General features: G+C 41.9%; 1 protein-coding gene across 2 annotated transcripts in view; it reads left to right on the forward strand.

Annotated features, from left to right (window-relative positions):
* rngtt (RNA guanylyltransferase and 5'-phosphatase) overlaps positions 1–16,924 on the forward strand; it is a 122,164-nt gene that overhangs the window by 29,213 nt on the left and 76,027 nt on the right. For both annotated transcript variants that reach the window (XM_079572386.1, XM_079572385.1), the window contains 2 exons: positions 111–246; positions 8,998–9,069. In XM_079572386.1, the coding sequence (XP_079428512.1) occupies positions 111–246; positions 8,998–9,069 (208 nt within the window). The remainder of the gene's footprint in view (positions 1–110; positions 247–8,997; positions 9,070–16,924) is intronic.

The raw sequence follows: 16,924 nt of genomic DNA on the forward strand, positions 1-16,924 counted from the left end.
GGTAATTCATTCTGCTGTGTTTGCCAGGGTCTTTTCTAATGTTTATCTTAATGAAAGCCATGTGTCCGGTCTGACATCCTCTTAATAGCCCCACTGCTCTGCCCTCACAGGTACATGATGCTCATCAACGGGAAGAACCACGTGTTCATGCTCGACAGAGACAACTCCATCTTCCACATAGACAACCTAGAGTTCCCCTTCCGGAAAGATCCTCGGGTGCACCTGTCAAACACGCTCTTAGATGGGGTAAGTCGAGCTTCTTCCCTCTCTTTTTAGACACTATGTCACCAAAGTGTAATAAGAAAGGCACAAAACGTCATGTACAGTCGCACTTGAGGAGTACAGTTGCTTTATTATGGTGCAGGGCCATCTTGAAGACATGCCAATGATGCTTTGGTGCTCATTCTGTCTGCGAAGAATTCAGTCAATTTCAAACACAGCACGGTACACTAAAATGAACATTCAAATTATTTACAGAGACCCATTTAGATCTTGTAATGAATTTTTAATTACAATTATTATATTACTTCCTTACGGATATTCCACAATGTTTCTTCTGTCAGCTTCGTCATCTTTCAAACTTTATTAATAAATATAAAACCGCTTCTGCTCAGTAGGTCATGAACAGAGCAAATTGCGGATCATTTGATACAGGGATGAATACCGAAACCCCGCGACGCATTGTTAAACATTCAAAACTTGCTTCTTCTACTCAGAAACCCCCGAGCTGCTGCCGCTAACTCACTGTAAAAAGCTTTAGACAGCGAAACGTAGCAACTTCGTATTGAACAGACAGATGAGCTTCTTCGTTCACAAATACCCGAACTAAAGAGTGGACTTTATTTTTCTACTATTTGCGTACACGGCGGCATGAACGTGCTCACCCGTGCGCGGTCCCACGTGTGCGCTCCCACATGCATGTCAGAGGCGGTGTCGAGTCGACCCACTGGACACAAGCTGAGTGTGATAATGAGGAGAAAACAGGCTGTGGCTCTGGTTCATTATTTTACATTTAGGCTCAGTCCCACAGCTACAGCCAAATCTTACTGACAGCCTGTGATTAACAAAACACTTTTGAGAAAATAGTTATTTTACATTTTGGTCTATATTTTGCCTCCCATATATTAAGTGTATGTGAAAATTAGAAATAAATTGAGTCCAAATGTAGAGTTAGTTATAAAAAAAAAAGATATAGGCCTCGGCTGTATTGCCTATACAGTGGCCTCTATAACTACTGTATTTTTCAATATTTTTAATAATAATTTCAATGATTCGATCAATAAGGAGTATTGAGAAGTGTAGTAATATCGATAAATCCTTACCCATATACCCATCCCGAGTGATGACAGGCACAGGGCAGTCAAAGCACAACAATAACAGTGGTGTGTCTCAGGTTCAGCCAGTGCCACGCAGCTAAAGTTTACCCTGGAGGCTCTGGGAGGGCGACAGGCTGCCCGTGCAGCACCGGAATACAGACGAGTGCATCTGAAGTCGGGCTTTTCCACAGGCGAGTAAACAGCGATAAAGGGCTCAAATTTTACTCAAATACATGGTTTGCAAGTGGATCTTCTCGATGTCTTGGCAGAGATCTCTTGGCAGTAGCTTCGATAAGTCCAAACCTCCACCTATTCACTCGCATTTTAAAGTGTTTAAATATTTTGGACAATTGATAAAATGATCACACTAAACTGAAACGGTTCACAGCTCCACATCTACCGTACACTCTAACCTTTATTGCTGATAGATGAAATGTCTGTTCTTGAATAAAAGAGGGACTAGTGATTAAAAGTATGCACAAAGCCCAGGGCCGTCAACATTCGAACTGTGTAGTTCCAAAGGCAAAAGCCAGCTGAAGGTTACTTGATGTTTCACAGCCTTTGCCTCTGTGTTTCTTCACTTGAACGTATTATCTCACACAAAACGCAGCCTATACCACAGGCAACTCTGACAATGTCTTATCTAAAGCGCTCTCCTCTCTCCCCGCTCCATCTGTCAGCGCTGGCGGCCTCTCCCTCACATCCTGCCGAGATGGCTTTAGTGAAATGCCATCCTTCTGCATCTGTGTTGCTGCGTCCCCTGGCTGCGATACCCGGGGACTTATGGCCCTGTAAAATCCACCTTAGACACTTATTGTCTGGTTGTCGGGGCTGTAGGTCATGCAAGGCGCTGCTCTTTCCCACTGCAGGTGCAACACATGAGTCACACCGACGCGAACGGTGCCCGGAAATTGCCGCTGATCTTGTCGTGGCAGTTGATTAGATTGTAGTCGGCCTCATTGCCCATGCCCTCCTGGTGCTGCTGATGACTGATGAGATACTTGTCATTCTTTTCTTCTTTTCCGTCTTGGCCTTTTTTTTGCACTAAAAAGTTTTGAAAAATCTGAACAAAAGAGCATCTAAAATTTCACAGAGACATAAATATTCAGACAACTGCTGACTCAATCCTTTGCTCTCAAATATCGTTTAGGTCTCGGGGGCTGTGCAGGCCACGTATAAGTATATTTTTCTAGATTAAAAAAGAAAATGATATGTTCTGTGTCAAGCTTTAACATTACAAAGTCGAAATTAGTAGAGGGGCATGGATGCTTCCAGAACCCACAGTTACGACAGTCCGAAGTCTATTTATATATTTGTCTATTTCAGGGGTTCTCAAACTTTAAATCAAAAGGTCCAAAAAATAAATTGTACAGAAGTCAAAGGTCCGACAAGCTCATTGCCCTAAAACTGTAAACATTTACAGTAAATAGTAAAATGTAGTTGTAAATATGATAATTAATAATCAGAGTGCATTTTGATATATTTAAATGTATAACATTTGAAAATTATTTAAAGAGGGGGTGTTATGCTTTTTTCAATCACATAGCACCAGTCTAGAGCACACTACAATGATGACCAAACCTTCTGTTGGTCTGTAAATGCAGTAAATTAGAATAACTGCCTTGTATAAAATTGCTCTTTCAAAATGGCTGTAGCGAATGTCTTGAAATAGGCCTCTGTCTCTTTAAGAACCTCTGACCCTTTCTGACACGCCCCCTCCACATGCTGTCTGTGGCATCAGTGGGGAGGGGGTTCTGCTGAGGAGCAGTGGTTGGTGACGAAAGCTCGGAGGCGTCTCCAGGAGGTGGGGGCGAGGACTCAGGCAAACCTATCCCTAAAATGGCTGCCATCAGAGTTTTTACAGATTACTCAAAAATACGTGAATGTGCCATTGCAAAACTTCAGGCATGTTTTTAATGATCTAATGACATAATAACATGATGTAAAGCTTGAAAAAGTCGATTTTGCATAATACCCCCCCTTTAAAGGGGCTGGATGCAAGTTTGCTATTTTATACTCACTACTGCCACCTCAGGCCACATGTGTAACTGCAGCTTCTATATTAAGCTCGTGTATGACGGCAATTCGGACCGAAGTGACACCTTTTTGAGTGACAGTGCAGGATTTTAGAGGCAGTTGTGGTGAACAGGTCTGAGCTCATTCTACACATTAGGACATGGCTGGAACATGTAGGGGGAGGAAAATACATAATTTTAACGTTTTTAAACTCCCTATAGTCCCTTTAAGAAACAAAGAAAAAAAAGAGCAGCTGTCAGCATTTCAGCTGTGATGAGTTCTTTATAACATTCATGGCTGACGATGCACGTTCATGATGATTAAGTTGTTATTTCCAAAGTAACTTTTTCTTCATATTTCCGTTTACCCAAACAAAACCTCTTGCTGAGCGTTATGCCAGTAAAGTTGGATTAGTCTGCCAATTTCCTGTTTAACATCACTGTTTCAAAAGACAGCTTTTCATTATCCACTAAGAGGAGCGCTTCATGTCTTTAACACCAGGAAATATATCAAATGTTATTATTATATTACTATGTTTTTCAATGATTTTGATACAAGCCACTAATCTCGACGGGACCTCAAGAGCTTGTTCTTAGCAGCTGTGTCCAAAGGGTAGTGCCATTCCAGCAGACTGTGTGCCTCTTTCTATGATGCTACCCCTACAGGCCAAAGCTTATGAAAATGGCAATAAAATTCGGAGCCAGAGGTGCCACCGGGGTCCGGACCAAATATCCTCGAGGTCCACATCCGTACCAGAGTCAAGTGTTTGAGAGGGCCTGGTCTATCTTATGCATCCTATAGATCCCTGTAACTCTGTATTAGGTCTTGGTTCACTTCACCTTTGTAATGTGTTCTCTTTTTGCTTGTGTGAAGAAGGAATGACAGCAGCTATTTTAGCTGCGTCAGACCATCTCACATTATCTTCCTCTTCTCTTGACCTTTTCTAAAGGTCAGCACAAAGAACAGCCCTGTAATAGCTCTTTGGGCCACTGATATATATACACTAAAGTCCCTTTTCTGAGCAGCCTATTTGCTCGACCTTTGAGGCACTTTTCACTGAATGTACATTGAGATTGCCATAAGCTTTGTTGTGACTGGTGTTTGTTCATCTGTTGATGCTTCCGGCCCTTTGGTTCCCAGAGCGGGTCTTTAGCCGTTTAAAATGAGCCCTGAAGACGCCATGTTGAGGCTCAGCTGCGTCGCCAGATATGTTTCATCTTCAGCCCAAAGGCATGCTCTTTGTCTCCGCATGCAGCGTTAGAGCACAATGTCTAATGAGCTTCACACGGCATCGCTTCTCAGAGAAAGTGCAGAGCCAATTCCTGGCGGCCTCCTTTTGGTCCCACTAATATATTCATTTGTTGTTGCTCTGTCTCTGCAATGGTTGGATGCCTGCATAATGCTATCATTTCATTAGTGCGGCCCCTCCCACAGGCCAAGGCATGTCTGTTCCGTCCTCTCCAGTGGCCCGGCTCTGGCAACTCAAACACATGTATTGATAAGCACACCATATTGTCCAATTAGGGAAGCTCGCATAGTGGAGAAATTCATACAAAGAGGCAGCTGTTCAGACTGTAATGAATGCAGTCCATGCATATATTGTGGAGACTAATGAAACTTATTCAGTGAATTATCTACTACATCAACTTATGCAGTGAAATACATAAAACGTATGCAGCGAATTCAAGTTTTTTTGTGCTCCTGTTTATTATAATGTCAGTTGAAATATTATAAATGAGCAAAGAATTTAATTTATTGATTTGGTGTATCTAACTCACTTGATAAGTAGATGTATTTATTTCTGAGCGCTTGTGTGTCTGATGTGTGTCTGAAGTCTGCTGAAGTCTGTGAGAGTGAAAGTAACTCGGGACAAAATGCCTAAATTAGTGCTAGATTTTGGGACAGCAACACAGCGACCAAACTGAAAGTCTAAAGCTGTGTGAACTCTCACATTCTGTGCTGAATTGAATAGGACACAGAGTAAAGCACGTTGAGATGTCATCGCTCTAATGAAATTTAGTGTCTGTGAAGAGTGTGCGGCTAAAAGCTTGGTCATCCAAGGACGAGACGCCAAAAAGAAACTTTTTTTGGTTAAATCTATAGTTGGATTAAGGCGTAATCCACATATAAAAGTACAGCATTCATTTTAGCTCCTTTATAGAAATGGTACAAAATCAGACAAAACAATATTTATGAACCTACCTACAGGTGGCATATGACATTCTGGTAAATGTGTTTAAAGTAAAACATAATATCTCTATTTTGATCATTTTCGAGGCTAGTTTAACTGCTAAACAATTATTAAGACATCAAACCAAATTAACAAATTAATGAATAAACCAGGCAGAGTCCAATGTCATTACTAATCCTCAAAATGTATGTCTTGACTTGACTGTCTGAGCCTGATCCCAGTCAAAACAGCGTGAAAGTTTAAAAAACATATTTGGTTCAGAAATGCTCGCGCTTCAAGTGACTTTCACCTGAAACTTCCTTTTACCTTTCTGCAACCCAGCTTCCCCTGAATAATTGATGAGTTGAATGGCAGAGCATAATTCATCCAACAAATATCTTATCTATGAGGCATCAGCAATTTCACTGTCATTAATAGTATTTTATGTTTGCTTCTTATGGTTTGTATCAGTCATGTTTTATGGTCCAGCCGCTGCACCTGACTCATCTCCTGAGCTCTGCATAATAGATGTGCTTCTATTTCTGCTTCGAGCTTCTTCTCTTTTTTTTTTTCCTCCCAAGTCGCACATGCTCACACCAGAGCCTCTTCACTGCTGCAGGCGTCTTAGCTTTTTTACCTTCAAAGTACTGTATGTCCCTTAGAGAGCCAGTCCTTACCTTCTGTGCGACAATTTGCTTTCAATTAGAGATGCAGATATAGTTTGTTAACAGATTTGTCGTAATAAATCATTGTGATAATGATTTGGCGGAGATTCATTTTCACTTGACAAAGTAGAAATAAGGCAAATGAGATGAGAACGAAGCCATCAGTGCAACAAACACAACAAAACCGGGAGTGAAGCAGAGTTCAACTTAACATTACATGTTACCATCTAGCAATGTTGCACAAAAACATCTGGGGTTGCGTTTTGAGCCACTCGCGCATGTTTGAGTCATCTTCGAATCTTCCACGGTGACTGTTCTTTGCACCAGCCTATACAAAGCTCCTCCTGTTCAACCCCAAGCTCCTCCCACAGCTCTTATTCCTATTGGGTATTCTACTGGACAATCTAAATATAAGCCTGCCAAAAGTATGTTACTAAGTTTAGATATTATTTATGCCAAAAGGTTAAGAAATTATGATGGGTAATATGTTTACCTTAAATGTGTAAAAAGTGATGTATCAAAAGTTTATAAACTAAATGCCATTTGACATTTACTGAAGTGTTAAGATTGAAAAGTGCATTAACACACAATGAAGCAAAGTGCTGTGTAAGGGTTACTGGAAAACGAGTGTGTGATAAAAATGCCTCCAAACACAAGTATTGAAAGTATTGCGATACTTAAAAAAGTATCGATATTGGTATTGCAGCACAAAGTATTGCAATCCAAGTCCAATCCAATACTTTGTCCCAGCCCTAATGATTAGTATTGATTGGTACAGGAAAAGCCTTTCCTCGCTTCAATATACACTGCGTTCCAAATTATTATGCAAATGACATTTTTCTCTGATTTTCTAAATTGTCAACTCAAATGAGAGTCAGCATAGTTTTCAAGTCTTTACCTGGTAGAGGATCATTTAAATGTGGTGGAAAAAATTTCCTAGTGATAACAGTATTTTTTTCAAAAATAAATATAGTAAAAACCTCAAAATCCACTGTTCCAAATTATTATGCAACTCATCGTTTCAATACATTTTAAAGCTTGTAATTAACTGAAAATGGTCATTTGTTGAATTTGTAGCATTAGGAGGTCATATTTACTGAAATCAAAAGCTATTTCAATCAAAAAAATATTAACAGGTCAAGTTATATTTTACCAAAGGAGCCCTTCTGTGATAGCAGCTTCAAAATTCTTAAATCCATTAAAATTGTGAGTTTTTGGACAGTTTCTGCTTGGATTTCTTTGCAGGATGTTAAAATAGCCTCCCAGAGCTGCCGTTTGGATGAAAACTGCCTCCCACCCTCATAGAAGTGTTTTTTGTTGAGGCTCCAAAGGTTCTCAATAGGGTTGAGGTCAGGGAAGGATGGGGTCCACATCATGAGTTTCTCTCCTTTTATGCCCATAGCAGCCAGTGATGCGGAGGTATTCTTTGCAGTATTACATGGTGCGTTGTCATGCATGAAGAGGATTTTGTTTGGGAAAGCACGGCTCTTCTTTTTGTAGCATAGAAGACAGTGGTCAGTCAGAAACTCCACATATTTTTTAAAGGTCATTTTCACACCTTCAGGGAGCCTAAAAGGGCCTAATGGGGCCGACCAGCTCTCTCCCCATGACTCTGGCCCAAAACATGACTCCGCTACCTCTTTACTGACGTCACAGCCTTGTTGGGACATTGTGGCCATTCACCAACCATCCACTACTCCATTGATCTGACCATCCAGGGTTACATGGCGCTCATCAGTGAACAAGACTGTTTGAAAATGAGTCCTCATGTATTTCTGAGCCACTGCAGCCGTTTCTGTTCATTAGCATTCAGTTAACCGTTTAGGGGAGGCCCGGATAGAAGGTTTTTGCACAACTGCAGCCTCTGGAGGGTCCTACACCTTGATGTTCGGGAGACTCCAGAGGCACCAGCAGCTTCAAATACCTGTATGCTGCTTTGTGGCATCTGTTCTCCTAATCTGATGTGTTTGTCTGGCAGAAACCGTCCATATTGTGCTATTATCTGCACAAAACGGAGTGTGCTCTGAATCATCCACCAATCTCTTATCAGTACGATGATTACACTTAATCTTTCATGAAATATCGAAGGTTTTCATACCTAGACCAAGGCATTCAACTATTTCACACTTTTCATCAGCAGACAGACCCTTTTTCTTTCCCATATTGCTTGAAAATGATGATCTGCATAATAAAGTGGAACACCCTTTTCAGCAGTTTTTCCCTTAACTGGGCTTAACCCGACAACTACTCATCCCAGGCCTCTGAGATTCATGTCAGTGATTCATAGAGCCCCAAGACACGATACCATCCATGAGTTTCATCATTATTGTTATTTTTTTTACCTTTTTGACACAAAAATCCAATTTGCATAATAATTTGGAACGCAGTGTAGTACATTTATGGCTTTGTAAAACACTGCGCTTATGTTGCCTGCTAGAATGAGTAAAAATACATATATATAAAAGTTGAGACCATTTACCATGTATACACCGCCTTCTCTTTTTCTTCCTCTTATATATTGTTTTGTTTTTTTTTATTCAAAGAAAGAAGTTGTCAGTTTATTGTATTTTTTTTTTGTCCTTGCTTGCTGGTGGTATGCTGGGCAACCTGAGAATAAAAAAAGAATCACTATGACAATCTCTGACTCGCTTGTTAAACCTTGGTCCCACAGTCTAATTGGGCAATTATTTATTTTCATTAGGAGTTTGAATTTAAATTGTAGTTAATATCCCTGTAGTTTAAAAATGAGACTCCATTCCCAGGCCTACTTTTAACTCACAGTCTCTGTACTGATAAAAGCCTTGACCTGCCTTTTGTGTTCATGTTACAGGAAATGATCATTGACAAGGTGAACGGTCAGCCGGTCCCTCGCTACCTCATCTACGACATCATCAAATTCAACGTGAGTATCTTCTTGGCCTATTTTATCTGTGAGCTGCTCAGTCAGGAAGTAAGATTGGCACAACATAGGTGCATAACTCGGCAAATGTACAAAAGTCAAATTATGGACAGTGCACTCATGGCCATAGCTGTTTGTGCTTTTGTTTAGTTCACATTTCAAAGTCTGGAGCCTTTTGTGCATATGTAGCTTTTGGTAAATTGAGCTTGGCTTTACCCTTAGCCTGACTCCCCAGAGTTATCAGTGAATCTTCACACTGTCCTTTCACGACTGCAAAAAGGTGTGAGTGTCTGTCATCGCTGTCGCCAGTTTGTGTGAGCCCATAAAGGAATTGTCCAAATTGCAACCTGCGCACAAATAGCACATTTGGGTCTGATGGCTACATCAAAGTGCATGTGTTGCAGATTGGTGAAGTTTAAAATAGTATATAAAATACAAACTCAGTTCTAGAGAAGATGATTTTGAAAATCAGCAAAAAACGTGGACGGGAGGATTGGGGTAATATTATGTGAATGAATCTGTCAATCTATATTGTACATTTCATAATTACTACATAGAATGAGACTATGTTGCTGCTAAATATGGCTTAAGGCTGTATGTTGCGGGCCATTGTAGAGTCTTGAATCAGGGTGTTAGGTTTGAAAGGAGCCCTCTGTGCCTTCCCTGTGCTTCCCCGATCTCTCATCATAAGAGCCGCCTCCCGGTCTCCACGTCTGGAAACTGATGTGGAATGGGATTAGTTTGCTCTCAGACCTGAAAATCCAATCGCGGTGCAGTGGGCTTCTCGGGGGTTAGAACAGGCAGCTCCGAGGCTCCGCCGTGTTTGATGACATGGCTTTGTCAGACTGCAGCTCGCCATGACCTCGCAGCATGTCACGTATCGGCGGCGAAAACTTTGGCTCAGCTTTGCACAAGTTTCAGTCATGGATTCAAGATATTTAAACAAAGAAAGTAGATTGCTTTGAGGTTCAACGGTTACACTTTGGCAAAGACTCGCTGGTTAAATATAGGGTGTTTAAAACAAGCTTCAAATCGTATATGAAAATTTCTGATATTATAAATGCATAGCTCTATAGGGCACAATAACAATTTGAGTCTTGACATTCTGGCATTTTTATCATTAACACAGTAATGAAATCCGCTCGATTAGCCTCAAACAGTGACATATTTATCATCTTTCCATATTTTTATTACAACGAGGCCCTAAAATTATATGAACCTTATAAATTTCCATTTATGCCATTGGAGAGACTTGACATGCCCTGGTGCATCTGTGCATATGAAATAGCTTCTATGTCGACCGTGGGTGGCAGAAACGCTCCAGTCGTTCGCATTATTATTATTTTTTTTGACGTGGACGTTTTCTTGGGAACAGCCCGAGGACAACATTACAAGGCTGTTAATTGCTAACACTTCTCCAAACTGTAAATGAATTCCTCCCTTCAGCTTCATCTGCATGCTGCCAACGGCCAAGAGACAGACCGCAAAGAACACACTTGCCACAGCACAGCCTCTGCAGAATACACGGCTACTATCTTGCTTTTAAAATGAAGACCGCAAGATACCCAGGAAAAGAAATAATAGAAATGGTCATCTGACTCAGAATACACTGCCAGGCCAAAAAAAGAGTTTCCATCTGGATTTTTTTTTTTCCTATATTCCACATTGCCATGGTTCATCAGACAGAAGCTTGTCAAAAACCAAAATGCCACTGGGAAAGCATGCCGTAATCAAAGCTAAAGTGTGTGTCTGTTTTTGTTATGACATAGCATGTACTAAATTTCACCAGTTCAGCATGCAGCCAGCCAAGCACTGACCATATGTCCATTCCCAGACTTTTAAAGCTGTGACCCTCCACTGTGAAGATGAATTAATAATATAAGCAAAAAAGTTCAGATACTACCTGTCAATTATTACTCCAATAAAAATAAAAGTTGCTCTGTAGCGAAGTTTTTGCTGTGGAAGAAACTCAAGTATTCAAAGTAGAAACTGCAAACCCATTCAAATTGTTTAAAAGTGAAAAATAACTTTGCACCCCAATTCCCCACCGGTACGGCAATGTGGCGGGAACAAACATTTTTCTTTGCTGTGAGTCAGTGGCATTTGACAGCACATCTGCACAGCGCCACCTACTGTTCATTCTTAAGCTTTTAAAATGAACAAAACACATGGGCAGATTGAAGTTTTACTTTGGAGCTGTTTAAGAAATGTAGTGGAGTGTTATATTTCTCTTTTTAAATGTAGTGGAGTTAAAGCGATATGTTCTACTCAAGTAAAGTACAGATCATCAAAAAACTCTCCTTAAAGTGCAACTCAACGGGCGTGGCAGAGCCTTTCCCCACCCACAAACTAAAGTCAAAAATTGCTGAGAAAGGGGTGGTCTCGGAGGCTTTGGGGGAGACGAGGGGGGTGAGTGTGTGGGCGGGGTCTGCTCTGTTGACAGTCTCAGACCAAGCCCCTAGATCTGACAGGACTGACAGACTGCCGGTGTCACGACTGTGCGCAAGGTTGATTTTTTCGTAGGAGAGTTGGTACATTCTCATGGCTTGTGATTGCTTGATGTAGCAACTAGTGATGCGCGGGTCAGGGTTTTTTTCAACCCGCGGGTCCCACATTTGGAGCAGGTTCTAACCCGACCCAGCCCGCCCCGCAACGTTGTTCTATTTTTACAACCCGCCCCGCCCCGCACCCGCAACCATTAAATATTACTCGTTACAAAAATGATCCGTATGAACAGCACCGGCGTGTCATCGCGCGCTCTCGCTTTCTCTCTCCCTCCGAAGAGCGCTGGGCAAGAGGGAGAGAGGAAGAGAGCAGAGACAGGCCTAACACGAAGTCACACACAGTCACACATACGGTGGAAAACAGGAGACATGAGCTCCACAAAAGCGTTCTCTGGATCACAAGCTGCAAAACGCTGCTTGTTTTATGAAAATCCGACGTATATTTACGCCAAAAACCTGCTGTAAAGACGACGGTGGAACCCGAAACCCGCGCATCACTAGTAGCAACTATCCTACGAAAAAAAAAAAAAAGATCGCCGCTGGTAGACTCCTCGCTGTCAGTGACTGCGAACAGAGAGAGAGCATCGCACAGTAGCTTTTCTAAGGGATTTATTCCTCTACACCACCTCAGCCGAAGTGTGAGCATCGCAGGGGCGCCATCTACTGGTTTGACTGCGCGACGCGTGTCCTGGTTGCTACGTGACGGAGGCGGAGGCGTGTGTGGGCGGGGCCACAGAGGCACAAAGGCAGAACCAGGGCAGAACTGATGACGTTTTGTGGACGCCGTGGACACACTCTCCTCCAACCGCAAAATATCAAATGTAGTTGCTGCGTGAAACCAGTAGGGGGCGCGAACCATGCGGTTTTAGACACTAAAGTGAGATTTTGAACAAGTTTGCCCCAAATGTCAACATATTGACTGGGACATGTAGCTAACTCTATTCAACAACCATGTAGACCGTTTATCAGCAAAAAAAAGTGGATTTGGTGTTTAGTTACTCTTTAACTAGCAGCGATGTCCTAATGTGTAGAATCAGCCCAGACCTTTATTCACCACAACTGCAGCTAAAATCCTGCACTGTCACTCAAAAAGGTGTTAATTCAGGTGCCGTCATGCACAAGCTTAATATAGAAACTGCAGTTACACTTAAGACCTGAGGTGGCAGTAGCGAAAACATGACAACTTCTATATAGTCCCTTTAAGTAAATTTACTTTGTTACTGACCGCCCCTGAATATAAATGACACCAAGCAAAAAAACATTTAAAATCTGATTTAGTTATAGTGTGTAAGTATGTACTGTATTTGACCTCAGTTGACAAATCAATGCTGTTTTGAACTAGGAATATTGATTAGATCTTGAAATGATCTTGGGAAACACTTTGGAACCACTGCTGTAGTATACCTTGTTCTTCATTTGGACAAGATAAACAGGAAATGCGTAGCTTTAGTTTGAGTTTTTCTTAGCCTGTTACAACATTTGTTTGAGTTGTGTTCAAAAAGACATTTCCAGGCCATGTTAGTTTGAACACACAAGTGAGAAGCCGATAGTGTCCACTTTAAATTAGTTCTTTTCGATGTTTGTGATGTCTGGTGGTCACCCGTGCTTTTTCAGTTTTCCTTGTCCCCGGTTTATTGACCCGAGGATCACACAGGCGAGTAGCTCAATAAGACCTCCAGCGGCGCGGGGGATGGTCTGGGCGAGGTCCAGCCACTCCACAGCAGTCCCCAGGCCACCGCTGCCATATCGATCCCGGTTGCACATTATTGGCCCTCTCCATTATCTGTGCTGCTCCGCTCTGTGGCACCACCCACCACCCGCTAAGACCAGCTCACTTTGGCCCCGTGCAGCAGCCTGTGCAAAAATAACAATGCATTTGACTTAGGCGTCTGTTGGATTAAGCTTTGCCATACAATATGTGTCCTTGAACAAAGGCCTACATTTAAAAGTTTGGACTAGTTTGGACTCTTGTAGTTCAGTTGACAAAGAGACAAACTATCACAAGATCAGATGAAAGGGGGCTAAGAAACTTTGAAGATGCTTTGTTGCAGCAGCCACAGGAAGAGGAAAAAACCCCCGAAAAATCCATTTGACTCACAAACACACAGACGGCTCAGTTGTGAAGGACCTATAGCTGTTTGTACGCATTAATGCAGTCGTCTGCGAAGATTGGATCAGAAAGTCACACCTTACTGTTGTTCTGGGAAAACGTAAAACCAAGTAAACAAACACTTTCCTTATAAAATGAAACCTGTTTGATACTTTTCATTAGCTCTGCAGCAACAGTAGAGCCTTGACGGTTGTTAAAAAAGTTAACTTGTTTGAGAGTGTTCTTGGGTGAAGTCTGTCTCCTGTCATCATCACTCTCTGTCAGTCAGCTCCGTGTGGGTGACCTGACAGAGTGATGGACATTGCGCTAATTACATATGTCCTTCATTTGGTGGCTAAAGAAAGCTGTTATTATTGCCTCCAGGCGCGACATGGCTCAACATGCCAGTCCGCACTTTTGTATACAACATTGTAGAAAGTTGGACACTTTGGATAGCCTTGTTAGTAGATGCCAAACATTCAATGTCTTGATTTACTAAGTATGCACCTAAAAAGGCCCAGCACAGAGTTGCTCCAACTTCCTTCTGTGACGACATTTAAGCAATCTGATAGACACTCCTTTTAGACTGCCCTACTTTGGATTTTTGTTGTGTATTTTTTTAACCACTGGAATACTGGAGATTAAAGTGGCTGCTCTTAGTTCTCAGTGCTGAGAACTGCCACTGGAGACGATTCAGATATTACTCAAAGAGGCGCGTGGGTCAAAACACAGCTCTATGAATTTTTACTGATGAGAAACCCTAGCAATTTACAAGCTCGTTTATTTGACATCATACCCTCTCCACTCCTCAACTTTTTAAATACATTTTTTGTACGTGTTTGAATTTGTGAACAGTGCGAGTATTTGAGGGTGCTGCTCTGTATTAATCTCAGTTTGAACACTCCGGATAAGTGAGTTTGCTCGATAACTGTGCATATCTGTTTGGTCTAGGGGTCAGAAAGTCTCCCCAGCTGCAACAGTACATCAGCAGTGGCATTATTAATGAAGGGTCCGGTGTTACTTGAATAATGCAGCTCTACTTCTCGGGCAGGCTCTTGCTCCCACAGTTACAGTCAGGGCTGTGCAGGGCTCTCTCTCTCTCCAAGAATAGTCCCTGTGGCATCAGCATCATCATCATCATCCTCTCTGTCTCTCAGAAGTACAGCAGCTTCTGACGCACTCCAGCTCCTCTGTACTCTTCATCCCACCAGCGCCTGCTGTCATACACGCATCCACTGTGCACTCATGAAGCTAATAACCGTCACTAACCTCCTGCCGGTCATCGGATTCCTTCATATATGCCCAGATTTTATTGATGAAGTCGATTAACATTTAAAGGTCACCCAGAACGCGCGTCGTCAGCAAAAAACAATTAGCGGGCTCTGACGCGGGATTGCGTCTGGAGTCTGTAGGCACAACACAAAAGGAGAGCTACAACAGATGATTCAGCACCTTCCGAATTTGGTTAAAGTTATGTAAAGTTTAATCCGTTGCCTTTGGAGAAATATCCTTCCCCCCCGTTTTTTCTTTGTGTTTTCCATATTCAGCAGAAAGAATAGTGTGTCAGCGATGCTTCGTATCTCTAGTTCTGAGAAAAGTCCTTCCAGATTGGGACCCACACAACCAATATAAACAGATATCATGTTAAATATTTAAAGGTAGCGCTTTTTGGATCTGCTCTATGTGGTGGGGAAAACTCACATTGCTACTGAAGTTGGGCCTTAAGATGCACATGGGAGCACAACTTTCATCAAATGAGAAGTCGCCATTCCAATGCACTGCACATCTAAATAGATAAGATAAGATAAGATGGTACTTTATTGATCTCACAGATGGAGAAATTGCATTCGATGAGAGAGCATCACTCTTTTTTTTTCTTTGGTGAAAGATCGTTGTGTCGCGGCCGCCATCTTCACTGTTTTGGTCACAGGAGGAGCACTGGTTGATGGGAAATCCGTAGACGATGACCACGGCGGTGGAGCTCTTGCGCTTGGCCACACAGGTGTAGTTGGCCGTGTCGGACAGACGCGCCTGCTTGATGATCAGGTTGTGGTCCACGGTGATGTAGAAGTTCCTGTCCTCGGCCGGGTCGATGATCTCATTGTCCTTCAGCCACTCCACCCGCATGACCTTGGAGGATGGAGAATATAAATACAAAGATTTATATTATTTTTGTCGCTTAGGAACTAGCAGGCTAGTTTTTGTTTGCATTGCTGTGACAGTATCCCTGGGAATTGTGAAACTTGCTTATACCGTAAACTCATTTCTAGTAGTTTCTAGTAGTTTCTTGTAACATTTCATCTTTTTAGCATATCCCAAGGTTTTATTTCCATGATTTTGACTTGACTTAGTACCAACACGTTGCTTGACTGTACCAACACCAACATGTGTCTCAGGCATGCATGCATGTTCTGTATGTTTGCGTAGGACAGGATGAAAGCCTGGTTGTGCTCCCAGGGGAGGCTTACTGTATTCTAATGTTGTTTGTGTCCCACGTTCGTATTCTCCCACTGCATTGTTGCAGTGTTTTGGTAGTGCAGACATTTGCATATTTCTCAGAGTCTTCCCAGCTTCACCAGCCAAAACCCATCACTCGTGTTTAAATTTTAATGCATAATGTTTATATATAGGTTCTCACGGTACACTGTGTAATGGTCGTTATGCAATGCTATGTTGTTGACTCATTTCACAGCATTGGCTTTGTGAGCTTTGTGACTTTTTTTTAGGAAATATCAGTAATGTTCCAAGGCATGATTATTGTATTCTTTGCTAAGTATGGCCCATTAAGCAGATTTTCCTCCTGTTTTGTTTTTCATAAGGGAACAAACGTGCCAAAACACAGAAAGCAGTTTAGCATAGCAGCTTATGCATAATATGGGTTAGTAGGATGTGATAACTACAGTATATTAACGTGGCTTAAAGGATCAGTTTTTCACAGCGAGGGCTCCGATGATTGGCAGTTGTAATGGAGAACTGCATGAAGCCATTATAATATTTAATCAATCCACTGTCGATCTGTTCTAGTTGAGCGGCGTCTCTATGAAGCTCTATGGAATAGACCTGTAGAAGAGTGCAGGCGTCTAAAAACAAATCTCTGGCTGGGGGATTAACCTTATGTGCAGGTTTTGTGTTGGGGAATCCGGAGCACCCGAAGAAAATCCATCTAACCCGGGAGGAAGACCACTCACAGTGACCATTACCAATTTAGATACTTACTACAAATTTTTACTACTTGTGGAATATTTAACATTGTACAAAATAAATA

The sequence above is a fragment of the Gobius niger genome, assembly GCF_951799975.1.
Source record: "Gobius niger genome assembly, chromosome: 15".
Classification (NCBI taxonomy): Eukaryota; Metazoa; Chordata; class Actinopteri; order Gobiiformes; family Gobiidae; genus Gobius; species Gobius niger.